The sequence below is a fragment of the Bos mutus genome, chromosome 7, assembly GCF_027580195.1.
Source record: "Bos mutus isolate GX-2022 chromosome 7, NWIPB_WYAK_1.1, whole genome shotgun sequence".
In the NCBI taxonomy this organism is placed as follows: domain Eukaryota; kingdom Metazoa; phylum Chordata; class Mammalia; order Artiodactyla; family Bovidae; genus Bos; species Bos mutus.
Window position 1 is genome coordinate 91,008,619 of NC_091623.1, and position 14,750 is coordinate 91,023,368.

Consider the following 14,750-nt stretch of genomic DNA (forward strand, 5'->3'; position numbering starts at 1 on the left):
ATAAAACCAATAAATGCCTGAGGAACCACTTCACACCCCAAACACGTGCAAACTTTGTTCCACACAACACTTTACTGCCAAAATGGAGTTGGCAGAAGTTTGGAGCAAAGGCCCCCAGGCTGCATGATTTGCTGGTGCAAGAGAGCTTAAAAATCTTAACATAATACTGCTGAGTTTGAGTTCTACCAATTTGCTTGAGACTCCTCCAAGTTTGATTTGAGAAAAATGGAAGCTGCCATCAAGAAAGATCTATTAACACTTTATTGCCTACTCAGAAATGATTTGATTTCCCACTTCTGATGGTCATACCTCTATATTTTTTGGTGGTTGTATTTATAATTGTAAATTTAATGCAGTCTATTTTGAAATGCATGTAAAGTCAATTTTGCTTTGTTGCTTGGATATAGGGGTATAGGAAGAACTACTGTAAATATACAAGATTAATTACAACAAAGTTCTACTTAGGAAACACTGGATCCAAATAACCCCCATATAGCCCAATTTATTACCCTCAAAAAAATATGGGAGAAATTAAGATACAGAATATCTGTAAATTGCTATCATTTTACACTTGTTTGTCTTTTCACTTCTTTGAGTTTGAGCAATGATTTGTTTTTTTACATGAAAAATATAGGAAGCAAGAAAAGGGGCCAAGATGAGTTAGTTATTCTCTTCCACAAGGGTCAACAACAAGGTCCCATTCAGGATCTTTGTAAGTTTGATGCAATGCAATTAGTGAGGAAAATTGCAACTGAATTTAAAAATTATAGTGAATACTGGCAACTATACCACTTACAACTCTAAACTTCTAAATACTTGAAAAATATGTAATATTAAGAAACTATGGTTTGCTTTGGAAGGTTATCTTGTGCTGTTTCAATATGAGGTCTTTAAAGATGCTACTTTCTCCTCGTATAGCTAAAAAATAAAAATAAATTTGTAAGTTAAAAAAAAACTCACACCTTTATAATCTTTTCCCTTAGTAACTCCATGTATTTTATTCATTTCTCTGAAAACCTGTTTTTCCTCCTCTGTAGCCTCCTAAGTATTCTAATTCTCAGCTATGATTTCATATTTTCACCAGCTTCTAATCTTCACAATATACTTGGAAGCACTTAGGACAAAACACTCTAGGATACCAAGCTGCAGAAGACTGTAGTTTTGAACATATTTATATAGTAGTGCTGCCACCTAAAGATGAGGTGAATTAAGAAGCAATTCAAAGGAAATGACCCACCATTCTGAAGCCTGTCAACTGAAATTTTCTCATTTCTAACTAGGGATTAATAAACATTTTGTTATTTTGTTAATATGGAAGCTTGTTCCACAATAAATTATTGCTGAGTTGTAATTTTCTATGGCAGAAATTTTCTAATTCAAACTTTTTAGTGATAGTGATTTGGGGTCTCCAGGAATATGTCTCCAAACTTGTTTCTGTTTCTCTCAGACATGAGGTACTGCCTACAATACCTAAGTGTGTGTGTGGGGGGAGGGGGCGGCGGGGATCAAAAGATAACCAAGAAATCTCTGGTTTAGTGGATAAAGCAGGTATTAATAGGCCTATGGTGCTTCCCGTCATCGGTGACAGACTGCTTGCAACTCTCAATAACTGACATATTTCTGCAGCTCCATTTTCTCATCAATAAAATGGGGTTAATTTCACCTTTCTCTTACTTGCCTCTAAGGTTGAGCTAGATAAGTTTCTTGGGAAAGCCCTGAGTTTAGAAGCCTGCTCTTAAAAACAAAACAAAAAATCTATTGCCTAATAAAAAGAGTATCTCAGTGTATTGCAGTTACTTCAAAATAAAATATAATCAAATAAGCTAAAACATTGACTAAATTTTCTTAAGTCACAGATTGACTTTTCATAGAGCTATTTAAATAATAAAGATCTAAGGCTGTTTTCTGCTTCTTTTGCAGCCATTTTCAATTGATTCGTCTTCTGTGTACGCAGTGTTGCAAGAATGAGATGTAACAGCATACAAAGTGAAGGAAAAAGTTAACTTGTACCAAAAGTCTTGTCAAACCTGGTAAGATTTCAATAAAACTTTTAGAAGGACATTTTGTAGTTTTGCATTTAGCCCTAGCGTAGCAATTTATGAAAATTAACTCATCCGTTTTACTCTCTCCCTCTCGGCCCAAGGACGCATAAATATTATTTATCAGGGTTTTGTCCTTAGTCACAGTCCCTCAAAAGGGCCCAGTTTCACCTACACTGCGTGGGAGGTTGGGCAGCAACCCCACGCTTCCTGTCAAGGGTTCCTGGGGCTAGAGCCTGAACCTGGTCTAGCCCCTTTCTTCTTTATGCTAATCCTGCCCTTCCAGCCCCTCTCGGCTGGCGTCTGAAGGCCAAGGTGAGACCCTCCCGGGAGATGAAAGGCCTGTCGCCTCCTAAGAGATGCAAGCGGAACGGTGGAGAGTTGGGGGGGGTGACAGGGTGGTAGCGACACTGACTACGACGCTGAGGGCCCTAAGTTGGAGCTGACGCAGGCTCTACAGGGTTCCGTCCCCGCCTGAGCCTGGCTTCCGCCCTCAGAGCCCAACAACCGAGAAGTCCTCCCGGGGGCGCTACAGGCGGTGGTTGGAGGAAGGGCGGGCAAAAAGGCCGCAGGGAGCCCCCTCCTCAGACGCGCCTTAAGGCCTGGGCCGTGGGCTGTTGACGCGCCAACGGCTGGGAGGGCGCGCGCACGCGCGAGATGGAGGGCGGAGGGAACGCGCTCGGCAGCCGCCGCCGCGGCAACTGAAACGGAGGGACGCGAGGGCGGAGGGCGCGAGCCACGGGAGGAGGGTGGGGGGGGAGATGGTGGGTAGCGGGGAGCGCGCGCTGACGTCGCCCGGAGTCACGCACAGAGCGCCGGGTTACGCGCCGACGTCTGGCTGCCACGACTTGCCGTCTGCGGCGGCGGCGGCGGCGGCAGCGAGCGGATCCCGCAGGGGAAGGAGGAGGAGGAGGGAGAGTCAAGGGGGCTGTGAGTGAGCGGGAGAGGCAGGGTGTGAGCCGGACTTGCCAGCGGGAGGGAGAACGAGCGAGAGCCGAGCCAGCCATCCGAGCCGCCTCCTCCTCCTCCCCTCGGCGTCCCGCCCCCGCCTGCCAGCCCGCCCTTCTCCCTCCTCAGCCGGCAGAGCCCGAGTGAGGCGCAGCTCAGCTCGCGCCGCTGTCCAGGACAGGTGTGCGCGCGCGCGCCTCCTCCCCTCCCCCTTTCCTCGCGCCTGCCTAGCGCCCGCCTCGCGCGCGCCCTCCCTCCCTCCAGCCCGCGCCCTCCCTCACCTGCGGCAGGACAGCGCCCGCCCGCCCGGGTAAGCCCCTCGCGACCTTCTCTGCTGCCACTGCCACAGTTTGAGGTGCCGCCCACCTTGTTCCCTCTGATTGCCCTCTTATAGCCCAGGAATAATTACTGTACCGTTGTAGACATCCCCTCACCCTCCCTCTGGGGACCCTGGCAGTGCAGCAAAGCGCCCCCCCTTCCTCCGGAGTGCACGAACGAACGAACTCCCTCCCACCTCCAAAAAAAGAAAGTCACACGCCCCTTTAAAAAAAAGAAAAGAAAACAATCCTACCTCCGCTGGCGCTGGAGACCACCAGTGGTGCCGTTTGCTTAGAAATCCCTAAGCCTCATTTCTCTTGGCCACCTTAACCTGGGGCCTGGGACAGTGCGCCAGACCTGGCCGACACTCCCTGCACAGCACCCCTGGCTGGAGGGGAGAGGAAGGAGGGTTCTAGGCTCCACTACCAACCCCTCCTTTCTCTGTTCAATCCCCACCCCACCCCCGCAATGCATACACCCGCCCAGTATGCGTTGCAAAAATAAAGAAGAATACATTGGTGCTGACAGCGCAGATGAAGCCAGGCCCAGGGATGGGTGGCCCGGACAAGGCATTTTTGCTGCCCCACAGAGCTAGGTCAGCTCCATAGCCTCCTCTGCCTTTTGTCCGAGGGCAAAAGGGGACGGATGTGAAGTTGGAGGGTCTTCCCTTTGAGCGACGGTAGGCCCCGGCAGCGGCTGAGATGTCAGTGGGGAAGGGACCCCCACAAATATATCTGCCTTGAGCCTGAATTCGGATAGAGAAAGGCCAAGAGTCCGGCTGGGAGAACGTTGGTTCGTTGCTGTCTACCCTTGAATAAATGCTACTTTAATTTCCGTTGTCTCTGCGGGACCCTCTTGAGGCTTCTAATTTCGTTCTTGCCTGGGCCCCTTACGTTTCGGTCGGACCAGGCGTTTGGGGACAGGTTTTTGCAGTGGTGTCTGTGCTTGAGTCCCGTGTCCTTGGAAGGGAAGCCCCAGTGCTTTATAACAGGCTGAATTTGGTTTGACATCTTTTGGTAGACTGTCAGAGGAGGAAAAGGAATTTTTTGATTACTTCAAGACCCTCACTGCTCCCCGCCCAAACTGACGTTTTCGAATTGCGGCTTTGAAAATTGGAGTGTTGACTAGAGTGTGGAAAGAGTTGCTGATTTCATTCCTTTGGGTACTAGTAAAATCATTTAAGAATCAGACGAAAGAGAGTTATTGACATTTGCATCGGTTCTGTTTGGATCTTTTGGGTATATAAAATGTCGGGTTCTCTGAATCTTTTATCGAATTTAGAGTGTGTGCTACATTTATTTAATTCTTCTGCAAATGCTTAAAATAACATTTTGTGAAACGTGAAGATTCTATCACATGGATTGTTCTCTTCAGATTTTAAATGTTTAGTTCATTTATTTAACCCTAAACATTGAAATAGCATTGGAGAGGCATAGTTTTAAAGATTAAGTAAGCTATACAAAGGGGATAGACTTTTTAAAAATGATCATTGAAATACTATTAGTCGTTGTTGTTAAAATGTTAAGATTTACTTGAGAGTTTCCCTTAATTTTCCCGATAGCTAGCCATGAGAAGAAATGGGTAATTCCTCTACTTTGAACAGTTGCTGTACAACATTCCAGTTAGTTTTAATGATTTGGGTATTGAAGATAATTGTTGTCTGGTTTAAGATAGGCATTTAACCTAAGCAGCACTTGAAAACACAAGTACTAATGGTTTTGCTTCTCTTTTATTTGGGAAATCTGTGATTCTGTGAAATACTAATGAGCGTGTTATTTCTGTTGGAAACTCCATAATCAAAAGAGTTTATTATCCAGAGGTAGATTCCCTCTCTCCAAGTTTATTTTGTAAATGTGTGTTAACTTTTCGAATTAGATTATTTCAGACTCATCTGTAGTTCAGGCTGAGGAAAATGAGGGTTTTTTTTTTCCTTCTTGTTCAGCCTAGTATCTATTTCTCTAGCAAACAATTTTTTGTTGTTAAGAGTTTGTTAAAGATGTAGAAATAGAGGGATTAAAAATAAAGCAATCTCAATTCTCTTCAAAATGTATGTGTATTGTTAATAAGAGAGCACACTAAATCTAGAGATGTTTATCAGGTTTTAAAAATGTAAGCAAACTTTGAGGAGAAAGGGAATTTTTTATGGTTTTTTCATTAACACAGATATTTTGTGCATATTAATGTATTTCGTTTTCCCTTTGTCTTTCCTACATTGTATTGAAACTATAATTTTAATTCTGCAACTATTTGTTTTAAAATAACAATGCAAACATCTAGACACTAGAATTGGCTTTTCACTTACCAAGTTAGCATATTGTCTTGGTAATTAACAAATGGCTAGATGTGTTTTTAAATCCACAAGTTTGCTCATGGATTTTCTGTATGAAAATAGTATGAAAATCTAACTTTGAAATTCTATTTAAGGTTCTAACCTCTTTGTTTTAAGACTTTTCTCTCAGACAGCCTTTTAAGGGTACTGTATTCTATAGCCTAAGGAAAGCCGCCTTTCACCACCTTTCCCATTCTGACCAAAAGTCCACACTCACAGGCTTATCCTGAAATAAACTCTCTTGTTTAAGTAGTGAAAATGTGTTAAATATCCTATTTATCATTGTATTATTTTGGGAAAGGCATTATTAACCTTGGTTGCTTTTAGATACATTTATAAACTAGGCAAGAAGCTAATATATAATGGCAAAATTTTATAAATATATAATAAAAAGCATGAAATAAATACATATCTATGTGGAGAGTTCCAGGTCTCAGTTGTTAGCTTATTTGAGCTTAAAATTCCAGTTTATGGGTGCAAATGATATTTAACTTGTGTTTTGTCTAAAAACTTTATCAGTTGCCTCTGTGCAGAAACTAAGACATCAGTTCCTGGTGACTATCATTTTTTCAGAAAATAAGGGCATTCCCAAACTCAAACCACTTCAGAACCCTGGACATAAAATAAACATTTGGGACAGGGAAAGAAATTTAGACCCCAGAATTGGTTCAAGAAGGCGGGCAGTTTCAAGCTCTACTTTTTGGTTCTGGGGGAAGCGATTTTTTAGTATGGAAGAGTGACAAGGACTGGCAGCCGCATGCTTTCTCCTCACAGCCCTACTGGTCTTTGCTTCTTTGAGCTCTCCAGAGGGGGACAAGTGCTGGGTTCAGTGCGAGGTAAAATCACGAGAAAGAATAGCGGCTCTTCTAGATCGGTCTTAACCTGGTCGTAGTAGTCTCAACTTACAGGTGGGAGCGTAATGCCCCGCCCAGCTCTGTGCGGAGACCTGCCTTCCCGACCCCGTTTGGGACGGGGTCTATCCAGGGTCCTGATCGCTACCATGCAAACCTAGAGGAGCCGCCGCTTCTTCACACATGTTATTTTTGTGTGGTGGGCAGTGCACCAATTGTTCCTATATCTCCTCCCGACAGACTTGGGGACAGGGGCGGGAGCGCAGAAAAATCAGCAATGAAAGGGGACTAACTCAGTGCTACAGGATGCTTCTAAACTAGGGGGAAGTTCTTTATGGGCCCCCAAACCTGTGATTTCCGTCTCTCACAGTGGGCCTCCTATTCAGAGAGCCATTTCAGGGACAACTGGACAGGTGGGTAGTTCTGAGACAGGTTCACAGGACTATCCCAGTTTTCTTTTCGGAAGTCAGAGTGCTCTGCCCTATTTCTTCCTTTTTAGCGGGAAGTAGTGAACGTCAGCCCAGAGCTGAAGTAGCTACTACAGGGTTGAATGGAGCCCTTGGAAGAGAAAAAGGAAGCTGTGAATACTTAGCAGGCAGGTTTGCCCAGGAGATGAAGGGATGTATCAGGGAGCTTTAAGGTCTCAGGCGTTGATAAGACTTATACCCTGGGCTGGTCTGGGTATCTTTATCATTAGCCCCCTCTTTACCTCTCTCGTTTCCAGGAAGCTTGGGCAGCCAGGTACTCAGATGTCTTGGGGGTTAAGGTTGAGGGAGGCAAGTTTCCTTACTTTTGGGGGCAGGGCTGGGGGATGTTCAATGGGAATGGAGCCTACAGATGAGATGGTCGTACTCTTCTCAGGATGGAGGCAGCAATCCATGCTTAAGAAAACCAGCAATAGGGCTGTGGGGTCTGTATCCTCTAAGACCCCTGAAGAAGGTGATGGGGCCATCTAGGATCACAGGTAGGAGGTGCCCTGGAGATAGGCCCTAGCTTTCCCACAGCTGCTAAGACTGAAGACTGCAGTGAGGGAGTATAAGCATTAGCTGTCTATCTGGGAGAAGGAAAATAGGCCCTAGATTATGCTTCAGATCTAGGAAGACAGAAATCTATTTCTGAGCCCCTTCCTGAGACCAGAGAAGACCCCTTTTTGCTGTCACTGGTTTAGCTGTCATTGGTAATGGTCAGTAACCTAGCTGTCTTCCTAAAAACCAGCGATCATTTAGTGGTTTACTTTTTGAGAGATGGGGGACCTCCTTGACACTTAGGAGTTTCTGGGAGGATGAGTAAAAGGGGCGAGCGAACCTGCGTTAATGAATCCCGTAAGGAACTGCGTTTCCCAGGAAATTCCTGACATTTTTAGCTCGTGAATTTCCTAAAGCCTGCTTGGTTTTCTCCTCCATTCTGGGTCCTTCCAGAGAGGAAGAGTGGGGCTAGGGGCTGAAGGCTCGGCAGGGCCTGGTTTATCCGCAGAGCTGGCCGGCAACCGGGGCTGGGCTCAGCCCTGAACTGGGTGCCCCCCTTCCCCAAATCTCAGAAGGAGGAGGGGGAGGCAGGCGGGCAGTCTTGGTCCCCAAGGGGGCTCTTTGAAGGTTTTGGGGTGAGTGCGGGGTTTCTTTTTGATTGTTGGATGGGGAGAAGGGCAGAGCCAACGGAAAAAGGCACTGCGGGCACCCCGGCCCTGGTGCGGCTGCCGTCCTCTGCTCGGCTCCCCCCTACCGGTGAGTGCGCCCGCCCGCCCGACTGTGCGGGGCTGCGGTTGGGGGGAGGGGGGAGCGGGATCATCTGAGGCCAGAGCCGCTGTCGTGCACGGGGAGGGGGAGCGGCGGGAGCGAGGGGAGGGAGAGGGGAGGGACGGGCTAGGTGTCTGCTGCTCCGTACCACTGCTGCCGGCGCCCCGTCCTCATCCCTGGCAGCCCCTTCTGCAGCTAAGGGTTACAGCCGCACCACCTCTTCTCTTCCTCGGCCGCCTCTGCGGCCAGGGCTCTGCGGTAGGAGACGGTCCAGCCAAACGACGGGTGGGCCTGTCTGGGTTTGGATCTGAGTCTGGATGGGGCCCGCAGAGGAGGGGGTTGCCGTGACTCGGTGTCCCCTCTGCAGCAGTTCGACTGCGCTACGCAGGCCCCTCCTCCTACATCCTCTTTGGGGTCACTGGAAAACAGAGCTCAGGCCCGCTCCCTGTGCTTAGTATGGCAGTCCCCTTCCTACCCCCTAGTCCCCCAACTCCCGGGGCCGAGGCTGCCCAGGGTCTGGCCAACAGCGACAGCTACAGTGGTGGCGGCCGTGGCGGCAGCAGCTGCGACGCGGCGCGTCCTGATCCCCCCCACCCCCCAGCCAGGGGTGTAGGGTGAGGGCCGGTGGGTGGGCGCCGCCTGGCGGGCGGGCGGATGGGGGACTGGCAGCGGGGAGGGGGCACGGGTCACGTGCCGGCGGGCGGGTGGGCGCGTACAGTAGGGCGCCCTGCTACTGTACTGGGGAGTCAGTGCCCTGTTACCGGGTCTCGTCTGTCTCGTCTCTCCCGCAGATCTCGCGAGAGTGGCTGACTGGCTGTGGGGGTTGCGGCGGCAGCAGGCGGAGCCGGGAGGGAAAGCAGCGGCGGCTGAGGCGACTGAGGCGGCGGCGGGCGGAGCGGCAGGCGGCGGCGGCGCGGCGGCGGAGCGCAGCATCATGGCGGACCGAGACAGCGGCAGCGAGCAGGGTGGTGCGGCGCTGGGCTCGGGCGGCTCCCTGGGGCACCCAGGCTCGGGCTCCGGCGGGGGCGGTGGTGGCGGCGGGGGCGGCGGCGGCGGCAGTGGCGGCGGCGGCGGCGGCGGGGCCCCGGGGCTGCAGCACGAGACGCAGGAGCTGGCCTCCAAGCGGGTGGACATCCAGAATAAGCGCTTCTACCTGGACGTGAAGCAGAACGCCAAGGGCCGCTTTCTAAAGATCGCTGAGGTGGGCGCGGGCGGCAACAAGAGCCGCCTTACTCTCTCCATGTCAGTGGCCGTGGAGTTCCGCGACTACCTGGGCGACTTCATCGAGCACTACGCGCAGCTGGGCCCCAGCCAGCCGCCCGACCTGGCCCAGGCGCAGGACGAGCCGCGCCGGGCGCTCAAGAGCGAGTTCCTGGTGCGCGAGAACCGCAAGTACTACATGGATCTCAAGGAGAACCAGCGCGGCCGCTTCCTGCGCATCCGCCAGACGGTCAACCGGGGGCCCGGCCTGGGCTCCACGCAGGGCCAGACCATTGCACTGCCCGCACAGGGGCTCATCGAGTTCCGCGACGCTCTGGCCAAGCTCATCGACGACTACGGAGTGGAGGAGGAGCCGGCTGAGCTGCCCGAGGGCACCTCCTTGACTGTGGACAACAAGCGCTTCTTCTTCGATGTGGGCTCCAACAAGTACGGCGTGTTTATGCGAGTGAGCGAGGTGAAGCCCACCTACCGCAACTCCATCACCGTGCCCTACAAGGTGTGGGCCAAGTTTGGACACACCTTCTGCAAGTACTCGGAGGAGATGAAGAAGATTCAAGAGAAGCAGAGGGAGAAGCGAGCTGCCTGTGAGCAGCTTCACCAGCAGCAGCAGCAGCAGCAGGAGGAGACAGCCGCTGCCACCCTGCTGCTGCAGGGTGAGGAAGAAGGGGAAGAAGATTGATCAAACTGAATGGAAAAAACCCACACACACATGCACACACACACACACACACACACAGCCACACACAGAGAAACTATACTGTAAAGAAAGAGAGAAAATAAAAAGTTAAAAAAGTTAAAAAAAAAAAAAAAAAACCTGTTAACTCCAAGGGAGCACCACCCACAGAACCTCCACCAACTGACAGTTTCTCTTCTTGACTTGCCACCCATCGCTGGATGTTGTCCACTTTATCCACCATATAAAACAGTAAGCAGCTGCTAAAAACAAAAAACAAAAAAAAAATACAAAAAGTAATAACATTATATGAACTGTGTTTCCTACTTGATTAAAAAATATAAAGAACTGAGTGTTTATTTCCCTAATTAACCAAGAACTTTTGTACACGTTTAAGCTATTATTATTAAAAGTGTTTGCAAAATGGTCAAGATTATAATATTGCTGAATTATATAAAAGTCCTTTTCATGTTGAGCTAACATTTGACTTTAGCACAAAAAAGAGATATTTTAGAACACGTAAAATAATATTTTTAGTTTTTCTCATTTTGTTACCAAATTTCAAACCTTACATGGAGGTTATTATAGTATATTTGACACCCTATATACCTGTGATTAGAGATGTGTATATATATGAGGGCTAGGCATGCTGTGTGTCTGAGCTTTGTCTAAATGTTATGCAGAAGTTTGTAGAGTTAAAGGTACGTAGGTTTAATTCATGCAAGGTAAACAATAAGTGCTCTCTTTTATACAATATGCATTGCATCTGGACCTTAAACATATAAAATGGTCAGTGAAACTTCTGTGAACATGAAGAAATTATTAAAAAAGGCATTTAAATGAAATTTGCTAAGTTGTGATTTTTACGGTTGGAACCAAAGTTATTCAAATAGTAAAAGAAAAAAGAGAAAGAAAGAAAAGGAAATCTCCCATAATATTTTTCTGCATCTGTTTGCTTTGAGTAGGCATTTTGTCATTATTGTGTATATGAGATGTACTTGTATCGTTCATAATATATTTTTTTTATTATGTGTAGAAAGATTTTAAAAACTTAACTAACGTGCAGCAATTTCCAGTGAACCTGTACTTGGACATCAGGTAGTGAGTCTATTTGTGGTCACTAGCACTGTCTCCTAAACTTGTAAGAGGTCTGAAGCTATCCTTTGATTTTTGCCAGTGCTATTAACTTATGTAGACCTGTTAACAAGCAGAGCAACACAATTATAGTTATCCTACTGAGCCATGGATTCTGAGCTTCATTTTAAAAGTGAAAGCCAAGTTGGTGTATGTAAAGGATTTCCATGTAGCTGTGGTGCTAGTTATTACTGGCTACATTATATGCTAAGTGTATTTGTGTTCCCCAAGTGTACAAGCCTTCTATCAAAAGTATGTTCTATAACTCATATATTCAAGGTGTAGGGTATGAAAATGCAAAGCTTAGGAGAGCACTTTACCAAGCTGGTGTCCTCCAAACTGAAATTGTTTGTAACGATAGTCTTTTACAGGTTTTCATTTAAAGATGTTTGTGTGCTTTTAATTGACAACTAACTTCTTGCTGCTGTATAGTAAAATATTAATATATTTTTATCATTAAACTGCTGCATGACTATCATCTTTGAGTGAAGAGAAAATGTTATAAAAAAAAGATGCCTTAAACAGTACATTTTGGTTTGGAATTCTGTAGAAAGTATTTTGGTTTTTAAAAAAAGGGGTCTTGTCTGACATAGAGAGTTCTGGGGATGGAATTGTTATCTTGGCAAATCCAGCCATATAGATCTAACTGCTGTATGTAGAAGACACCACCTGTAGGAGCTGGAAGGTATCAGTGCTTCTCACATTGTAAAGCATTGGCCTAGGAAGGTGAAACAGTTGTCTTTTTGAAGGATTTTTTTTCTGCTGGTTCTTTGGGTTTTGATTTGGTATTTTTAAGCTCCCTGGTTGAGTGTGTTGTCTTTGTTTTTGAGATCTACTGTATGTGTTGAATAACAAGCTATTTCCATTGTACTGTGCATTTTCCCATTAAATTGTTTGCTTTTAATATTCATACAATGTTTAATATGAGGTGACCGTACAATAGTTAGGAGTTTCTTTACTTACAAAATCACTGGAAATGATTAAATTGCTTTTCCCCTTCCCCCAAGGTGCATTTTTCTTATTTCCACATAGTAAAGTTGAGCTTTTACAGTGCATAATGTGACATTTGGAATGCTTATCAACTGCATGTAAACATTAATAACCTGCACTTTTTTGTCTTAAGGTTTGTTGAGCTGTTTTGTTCACTGTACTTTAACTGTGATATGGAAAAGACTGCATTCTCTGTGCTGTTATTAGTTAGGAAAGAGAATTGCTTTGATTTTGTCTCTTGTTTACTATAGCTTCTTAAAGTTAAGCCTTGTACTACAGGTTGTTGGAGTACTCCTAGATCAGTGTTTTATAGTAGCCAGCAATAAGTAGTGCAAGTCAACAAAAACACAGCAAACTTAGGCAAAGTGTCCTTTCTTTGAGATGCGAGTTCTTTCATGAGGTTTTCTTTAGGGTCCGAGTTACCTAAAGTGAAGCCTTTCATAGCTATAGACTTCAGATTCTGCTTGGAATCCTACCGGATCAAGAAGCACATGTATTGTGCAATTATCTTTACACTATAACAGTTAAACACAATCTTACTAAGATTTTGAAACCAGTGTCTGATTTATGGTCAGTGGATTTTAAAAGAAATCCACATTCAGATCTTTTAAGACTTAAGACGTGATCATAGAAAAGACTAATGACTGTAAAGATGCTCTTTTTTTTGCATCTCACTTTACCTCCCCAAGTACCCGAAACCTTCCCTTTTCCCCTCTCCTGTTTCATCCTTTTTCCACCCTTGCCCCCAGGTGCTCGGTACTTTACCAAGGTTCTATAACTCAGTGTTTTATGTTGGAGTTTTTCCTTGTTTTTATTTTACTAGTTGGTAAACCCTGTTTGTGCTGAAACAAAAAAGGAAATGGTATATTTGACCATATGTGTTATTCATAGAAGACAGTATGATCAAATGTGCCAAAAACATGTAAACAAAAATTAATTCATGACAAGTATGCCTTATTTTTAATGATCTGCTTTGTCTTACAATTAAGGTCCAAGAGCTTGGTTAAACTATACTATTTGCCTAAGTATGAAAGAACACTTGAAATGCATTACATTCTTTAAAATGAGAGACATTGTCAAGTAATTTAATCCAGAGATCAGCCACCAGATTTTAAATGCCCATATAAGTGTGTGTGTTTGGTATTGTTTGTTTTTTTTGTTTTTTTTTTTTAAGTCACCAAATCTTTTTTTAAGCTACTTTTTATTTGTGCCTCCTATTTATCATGCTGATGTTGGAAGCAGCAGTCATCCAGCCACAGAGGGAGCTAAAGTTAACTAACCAGAACTGTAGAAATCATTATACATGCCTTTGACAACAAAGGAAGTTCACAAGAAAAGCCATGTTGGCTTTTCCTCCACTAGATACAGATTGGAGGTAGATGAATATTTGCCAAATGGAAAAAAAGACAATGTGAGTCAGAAAGACAGACTTTTCCAGCTTCTCAAAAGCCATGGAGAGTAGAAACCAAAACCAACAGGGAAATAAAAAACCTGGAAGTCTCACTTTGTAGTTGTCCCATGCAGGGGTTGAAATTTGACTCAAAGTGAAAAATATATCAATGTATTTTATAGGTCTTCACATCTAGAGATGGATAACTATCGCAATTTGGTTTTTCAGGTGATGGAGAAAGCTGCTAGTAATTTTAACCCCTGCCTAAAGAAGACAGATAATTTCATTTGGGAGCAAGTACTTGTTGCCTTGAAAAATAGCACTGTAATAGCCTATGATAATTAGTTATAGAATAACCTTTTTCCCTTTTAAACTATGCAAATTATTAAATAAGTGTAAATTAGGACTCAATTAAAGATAGTTGATTATATTGCAATCAGATGGCATTCACAAACTTAACTGGAGCATATACAAATAAAATCTATTAGTCTAAGAGTTTTGTATGCTAACAGAAAAAATATAATTTAGCTACCTATTCTAAAAATGGTGAATATTATTAATATTGTACAATAGGACTGGGAAGACTGCCTCCTTTTTTGAAGAGAGAGATTAAGGATTTTTATAATTGTTTTTCATCAAATTTTAATATTTTTGTCAAATTTTTAGGTATTTAATTTGTAAAACAGTTTGCTTTGTACTGGCATACAGAAAATAGGGTATTGATTTTAAACTTTTTGAAGCCAAGTGATCAAGTACATTTGTAATAAAAGTCAATGGATCTATATCAGTTGTACTCACTGTTTTCATTTCTTATACTTATTGATATAGGAATGCTGTACATTTTCTGCAGGAAACAACTAAATTTGGGTGGAAGGGAGGGGAAAAGATAAGTCCATTGATAATGAGAGTATGGGTGGGTACCATGACCCAACTACTTTATATAATCTTTAAGTCAGTTAAGATTTGGTATATTAAAAAAGATGTATAAGGTCACTTTTTTCCTACCTTTTTTCCTATGAAACTTGATGTTTGTGGGGGTTGTCTCATTCATTTTTTTTCTGTGCTTTTAACATTTTTTATTTAGCAATGTTGAAACTCTCTAAACTTCTTTCTTTTATATTTTG

The 14,750-nt window shown here is 44.7% G+C and overlaps 1 protein-coding gene across 9 annotated transcripts in view; it reads left to right on the plus strand.

Moving 5' to 3' along the window:
• The first annotated feature begins 2,251 nt into the window (after positions 1-2,251).
• PURA (purine rich element binding protein A) overlaps positions 2,252-14,750 on the plus strand; it is a 70,954-nt gene continuing 58,455 nt past the window's right edge. Inside the window, exons 1-2 of one of the 9 annotated variants that reach the window (XM_070374452.1) lie at positions 2,267-2,354; positions 9,010-14,408. In XM_070374452.1, coding sequence (XP_070230553.1) covers positions 9,153-10,118 — 966 coding nt within the window. In that variant the 5' untranslated portion in view covers positions 2,267-2,354; positions 9,010-9,152 and the 3' untranslated portion in view covers positions 10,119-14,408. Of the gene's footprint in view, positions 2,355-2,795; positions 3,298-3,344; positions 8,207-8,343; positions 8,477-9,009; positions 14,409-14,750 lie in introns of those variants that run through there. The other 8 variants (XM_070374450.1, XM_070374451.1, XM_070374449.1 and 5 more) reach the window with 8 other exon arrangements.